Source organism: Gavialis gangeticus, unplaced genomic scaffold, assembly GCF_001723915.1.
Source record: "Gavialis gangeticus isolate Ggan-Ray unplaced genomic scaffold, GavGan_comp1, whole genome shotgun sequence".
NCBI classification, from domain to species: Eukaryota; Metazoa; Chordata; order Crocodylia; family Gavialidae; genus Gavialis; species Gavialis gangeticus.
In genome coordinates, this window is record NW_017728993.1 from 16,308,048 (window position 1) to 16,314,797 (window position 6,750).

General features: G+C 42.6%; 1 protein-coding gene across 1 annotated transcript in view; it reads left to right on the top strand.

The window, feature by feature from the left end:
* Positions 1-6,526, top strand: part of LRP8 (LDL receptor related protein 8) — a 354,423-nt gene extending 347,897 nt beyond the window's left edge. Inside the window, exons 17-19 of the mRNA XM_019528301.1 lie at positions 1,324-1,392; positions 1,591-1,763; positions 3,107-6,526. Of these exons, the coding sequence (XP_019383846.1) occupies positions 1,324-1,392; positions 1,591-1,763; positions 3,107-3,145 (281 nt within the window). The 3' untranslated portion in view covers positions 3,146-6,526. The remainder of the gene's footprint in view (positions 1-1,323; positions 1,393-1,590; positions 1,764-3,106) is intronic.
* The last annotated feature ends 224 nt before the right edge of the window (positions 6,527-6,750 follow it).

The window sequence follows — 6,750 nt, forward strand, 5'->3', positions numbered from 1 at the left end:
CCTGGCAGAGGCAGCAATGCAAGGCCCGTCTCTGTGTGGATACGCTCTTTCCTCTCTTCCTCTTTCAATGGTGTAATGTTACTAATATGCAGGCACATTTATTTTCTTTTTGATGTCAGTTAAATCCATGTTCCGGTTGTGTGATTACTGTCCGCAAGGGGAAAGAATCAGAATCCCTTTTGGGATAAGTCTTACCTACTGTCTCCATCTCTGGAAAGCACAGAGCACCTTTTGTTCTGTTATTTGCCTCTGAGAAGCAGCTACACCAAGGCACAAGCTGGCAAGCAGACAGACAGACTCAGACTTAGAACCAGAGGCAACTACCCCATGAGGAGGTACAGATGCCGACAGCTGGTATTGAACTCATTCTATGAACAACAGGAAGAGCCATTAAACAAGGAATTCCTGTAAGATTTTCAGCATTAGAAACAGCAGTACATGGCACTGGATAACTGCACCCTCGAGCTATCTCTGCCCAAATTAAGTCATCCTCAGACTGGGAGGCTGGCAGTGTCTGAGACCACCTACGCTCAGCAAATGTTTAATGCTCCAGTGCTCTGACAGTGGGGGCCTGCTCCAATTCCTAGCCCCACAGTTCCTGCTTTTCCAGGTCAACAGAAAACTAGCTATGCTGTGGGGTCAGCACATTCAGAGCCAGAGTGGAGTGGGAGTGATCCCTCAGCCCCAGGGGCCACGTGGACAGGCTGAGATGGCAATGCTGGCATCTTCTCAGCTCTTCCATGGCTGTATGGGGCAGGCAGGTGTTCTTGGCACTAAAGCCTGATGCTATAGGCAGTATACACAGCTCACATCAAATAGGACCCACACTGGCAATAACAGCTAGAGTTACTGTCTCCTCACCTCTTAGATCAGGTTCCTCTGTGCTCTTGGTGGCAGTTTAAAGCACCTGTGAGTGCTTAAGCTTGACGGTCCTGGGTTTCCATGTTAGTCATTTTTCAGAAACTGGTCTGTGTGCTGGTGGCACAGCTATATTGGAAGAAGTGGGATCCTGAGGGATTTAGCAAGATGTCAGCCCACTGTTACAGGCTCCTAGTTATTTTATGATTAGATGTTTTGGTCACTGATAGCTCTCAAGTGCCATACAATGACATATATTGGTATATGTGAATATAGTGGAATATGCACTGTATACATTGGTAACAACCTGTCATATATTTATAACAATCTATGCTAATATTTACAGCTCACATACTTTTAAAATGTATTTTATGCCCTGGACATTACAAATATCCTTAGACCTGGCAGTAAAGATACAATTCGATTACAGTTTGATTCAGCAGAACTATTCTTTTGTACTTACAGATGCTAATAACGCAGAAGGCTTTGGCTCCACTGTCACAGCAGCTGTTGTTGGGATTGTAGTTCCTGTTGGTAAGTAGGCTTGATTTAGGCTTGGAGAAGACTAGCCTGGCACCTTTAAGTAAAAGATTTTCCTGGTGCTCCCAGAACAATGCAGTGCGGGTCTGGCCAGGGGGAGGAGCACAGGACAGAAGTCCACATGAAAATATGTCTGGGAATTTCTGCCCTCCCCAGTTAGCCAGCTGACAGTTGCATCCTTCTCTTCTTCAGTGGTCATTGGTTTGCTGTGCATGGGAGGGTACCTCATCTGGAGGAACTGGAAACGGAAGAACACAAAAAGCATGAACTTTGATAATCCTGTGTACAGGAAGACAACAGAGGAGGAAGATGAAGATGAGATCCATATTGGGAGGACTGCACAGATTGGACATGTCTATCCAGCAGTAAGTATCTGACAAGCTGCCAAAGGAAACGCCTTATCTTGTTGAGTGAGTTTAGGTACAGGATTCTCTCAGCTGATTAGAATTATTCAAATGGTTATGGTTATTTAACGTAATATATTAGACAAGGGCTTCTCCTTATTAGATTAACATTACACATGTATGTGGCTAATGTTGCAGACTAGGCATCTATCTAGTCAGCTACTCCATTTTCAGTGATGTTAGATGTAGGATTAAACACGTCCCAAGGCACTCCAGTGAGCAATTTAAGTCTCTCAGATATGTCTACCATGCCCACCATTGTAGCATCTAACCACTAACAAGACAATATGGCAAAAACAGCAGGCTGTGCAGTAGACAAGCTGACAAAAGAAGAACAATCACTGCTCCCAATGTATGTCTATACCATCACTTCAGTGAAGCATATACATACCTTGAGTAGCTGATTTAAAGCTAACTCAGACACTGGCAGGCATCTGGGTGCTGTAGCACAGAACACCCAAGTGTTTGCTCTGCTTCTCGTGAGGATTTTGCAGCCTGCACTGAGCACCATGCTGTCGTTGCTAAACCATTACTGGTAGCCAGCAGGGAGTACAGTGTAGCTACAATTAATCTACCTTAGAAGCTACCTAGTATTAGGCCATATCCTAGTGGAGAGGGAATTTGTCTTAATCCCAGCCTGCACTCTGTTTGTGCTGTGCTATTTTTCATCTTCTGTCTTTATTCTAATGCCAAGCCAAAGAGCACCCAGTTATTTTTCCTAGGGGAATACAATGTGTCCTATAATGTAATTAGATATAAACTCCTGAAGACAAAAGCGCTACAGGAAAGAGTGAATGGGATTCTGTAGGGAGTCAAGGTAAATGGCTTTAGTACATGGTGACGATGCAACAGAACAGAGGAAATGCTCACCTTTTCCGGCTCTCCTGTGACCATACATTTGGGTCTGGCCACCTAAGGAGACACACAGCCGGGGAGAATTGTGTCTTCAAGGGAGAAGCCCTCCAAGAACCAGCCAGCTTGTCCAAGATGTAGGAATAGCTGCCTTACAAGCACTAATAGCAGCAATACATGCATGGCTATCTTACCCCCAAACCAAAGAGCATCAGACATGCCAATTTAGCTTCTCCAGACTCTGTATTGAAAGGGAATATGTACTGATGTGGGGAGTGAGAGGCATAATAGGTCAAGTTCTGACCCCCTTTCTCATGCAAATACCTCACTCCAGTGACATCACTGTGACAAAAGGTGTGGATTGGTGCCTCACACCAAGTCCAAAGAGATGAAAATGATTTGGGATGTATGACTGAAGCATTTGCTGCTACTGTGTCTTCCTTATTCCACAGCGTGTAGCATTAAGTCTGGAAGATGATGGGTTACCATGAGGACCAGCTCACTGCTCCAGTACCATACCTGACAATTATATGCACTGAACAGATTCGCTTTGGATCATGGATCCCACGTACTTTTTTCCCCTTATTATTTATGTTGCAGAAGGGTAACCACAAAGTTATAATGAACTGCAAACATCCAAAGGATGTGAGAGTTTTGTATGTATAATCTTTTATACACATTTTAACTTGTTGCACTACCCATTCATGATAGTGTTGAGGCTACTGCTGAGCTACTAACTCACTGTACATAACCAGCCAGGCCCCAGGGCTATGTGTCATTTTAAAACTATATTTGTAGAGATTTTGTAAATACATCAAACTTGCTTTGTGGCTATCTACCAACATAAGTAAGAAATTCTATCTGAGCCGTTTAGAATATTTATTAACAAAATCCGGATATAAGATTTGTTCTGTAAATATATTAGAGGGGTGAGAGTATTTATTTTTGGTATGTTTGGCTTGCTGTGCACAGGTTATCTGTGTATATATCTATCTGGGCTAGATAGATATATAGACATATAAATATATACATATATAAATATATATACATAAAAATATATTTTAAACTACTAAGTCTGTGGGAATTAGGGGTAACTGAATTCTTAAGGGATGTTTGTGGAAAATTTGCTTTGAAATCTAAAGCTACTGAGGAAGAACCAGCTACACATTGAGTTAATCAGCAGACGAAGTGAACCCAGAATGAACCTGCTGTGGTTCACCGCATTGCATAAGCAGGTTAACTCCGACTCGGGCATTAGCACCCTTGATTTTCTTTCTAAGCACTTGTTTTTCTTTCCTTGCTGTGAAGTTCCCTGACTGTAACTTCTCTGCAGCTCGGGTATCTCAGACAGAAGCAGCTTCTGTAAAACACTGCTGGAGCCCACCAAATGGCAGAGATGCATCTCCATGCTGGTATTTGGTTTAAGAATTTTTTTTTAAAGAAGTCCATAGCTCCACATGAACTTCCCCCCCACCCCTCTTCTAAAGGGTAATTTTGCTCCACTAGCAGCAAATCAGCCAGATAATTATATAGACCCAAAATGAGTCCTTCTGGGATGACTCCTTACAAAAAAACTCTTTCCCCCTCTCACTGCTGGTTCTCGCCTCGCCCTGCTGTGCTCTTGATGATTACTGATACTCAGTCAAAATGAACAGATGTTCCACAGCACAGATACCCAACTCCCCATCCCTGGAGCTCATAGCAGCACAGCAGGCTTGTCTACCTGGAATAACTAACAGCACAGCAGACATTCCACGCATGCAACTGCAGTTCATCATCCAGCACCATATCTGGTTGTACCTGAAAAAGAGCAATGGGCAAGCAGGTAAAACGTGGAAAAGCAGCTGATTCTCCTAGAATTCAGAGCTACTGGCAAGATAACTGAACATCTTGTGGGAAACGAGGAATGTGAAAACAACCCAGGGGTTAGCGGACAGTTGTTTTCCACTCCCACTTGTTCCTAAAGCTGTAAGCGACTTGGGGATCTATCATACCACTCTGTGATGACCCAGCCTTGTCTGATGTTTGCAGTGGACATTATAACCCCTGGGAGGAGATCATGACTTCAAACAATAATGATCACTTCAGGTGTCACTGTCTTCAGGAGTTTTGTCTTCATGAGGAAGCATCAGAGAAATCTTACATTTTACTAATTTATTGGCAGAACACATTATCACTCACTTCAGTGAAGAGTCCCACACTTCTGTGTTAATCCTGTGGCTTGGAGATGTTTCTCTGGGATGGCAAAATGTGCAGCAACCTGTCTCGTAGCCTTGAAGCATCCCCTTCCTGTGACACACAATCATTCTTGCTTCCCTCTTCCATGCAAGCAGCATCACCTGGGCAGCAAGAGCAGGGGAAGGTGAGAGTGAGAAGGCCGTGAATTTGCAGTTTTAATCAGGGTCATACTTTTCCCCTCTTTAAGCTCTCCCTTCCCCTAGTCTGCCCAGCCACAGCATTAGCTTTTTAGCAAGGCCTGACCAATGCTATACTAATATTCCCCAGTAGCAGCAAGAGAGCACGCACCCCACCCAAACTACCCAGCAGGGTGTTTCTAACACTCCAGCACTGCTCCCTCTTCTTGGGAAAGGAGCTCAGCTTCTCGTACCAGCAGGTAGCTCACTTGGCCTCCTCCACTGGGCTGTGCTACTGGGCCAGTGCTCTGGTGTTTCCCATTTCCATCCCCTGCCTCCTACGCAGCATTCAGTACAAACTGTTCTACTGCTCTCGCCTCCTTGAGCTACAGCTGCCAGAAACATCTGCTATGCATGGTCTCCATCCGGTGAGGTGCTGAGCACCCTTAATTCAACAGCCCTTATCCAAAACCCATTCTTGAACTCAATGGAAGCTCCACTGATGTTCACTGGGCTTCAGATTAGGCTCTTGCTGACTGTATGGGAAGTGAATGCAGGAAACATTCAGTATTTTACTGGACTGCATCCTAAAACTGCAAAGGGTTGCAAAGAAATCCTCCTTGCATTTATACTTGAGTCACAGTTTCTGTATACAAGTAAGTGCAAAAATCCAAACTGAAGGGGGATTTGAAGCAAAATGTCACAAAATTTAACATGGGAATAAAGTTGGTTTTCAACTGTCAATAAAGGAGCAAAGTGTTAGGATAAAGCTATATAGCATGCATCATGGAAACAACAGATATTCCAAAATACTTGTACAAAAAGTATGTGAATTTTAAGGAATCAGGCCTCCTAATGGATTTGGGGTTAAGGACAAATATTTAAAAAAATCATGAAGGGGAAAGGGGTGGGGGAAGGAACAGAGAAATGTGGTTCTGGGATTTCCAGTTCTTATTTTAAGATTTGTTACTACAAATCCATGCACTGTGTGCATGAAGCAGAAACAGAACTGGAGAGCAGTCTGTGTGATAACACTGCAACTAACCGAAAGCTGTACATATATTTGAAGGCTCTACAATTTTGATACTTTTTTTAAAAAAGAAATACAAAAGCCTGTACAAATCGTGTATAAAAAGCTGCGCTTTTTTCAGATCATTGTAAATGAATTTGTTGTGCAGTGATAGTTTAAATCTTTTCCAGTTTGTAACTAATCACAAGTCAGCCACCAAATCTGTTTATTAAAGAAATTAATTATTTTAAATAATGGTTGAGATTGTTAGGATGTTGTTTAACATTGTAATCATTTCTGTCTTGTCATATTGAAGATCTGTTAGAATGAGTTCTTGCTTGGTGCCTTTTGTGTTTCAGTTTTTCTTTTATGGAGAGAAAGAAGGGAGAGGAACTGCTCTATATAACATTTGCTTTACTTACATGAAAAAGAGTACTGAAAACCAAATGACTGTGTTTGTAAACCAGTGCACTGTTTCTATAGAGAGATTAAATTTTTTTTTATCTGGGACTTCTGATCTGTGCTTCTATTGTTATAAGCACACAAACAAAAAAGTTATGGCTCTTGGATCTGGTGCTAACATACACTGGGCTTGTGCAAACATCAAACACAGATGCATCCAATAATAAGTCTGAAGAAATGGGTCAGGTCCTGTTTCCTAAAGCTAATTCAGGACATGGCCTTTATTCTCTTTCAGTTCTTAGAATCACAGAAAATTAGAGTTGGAAGGGCC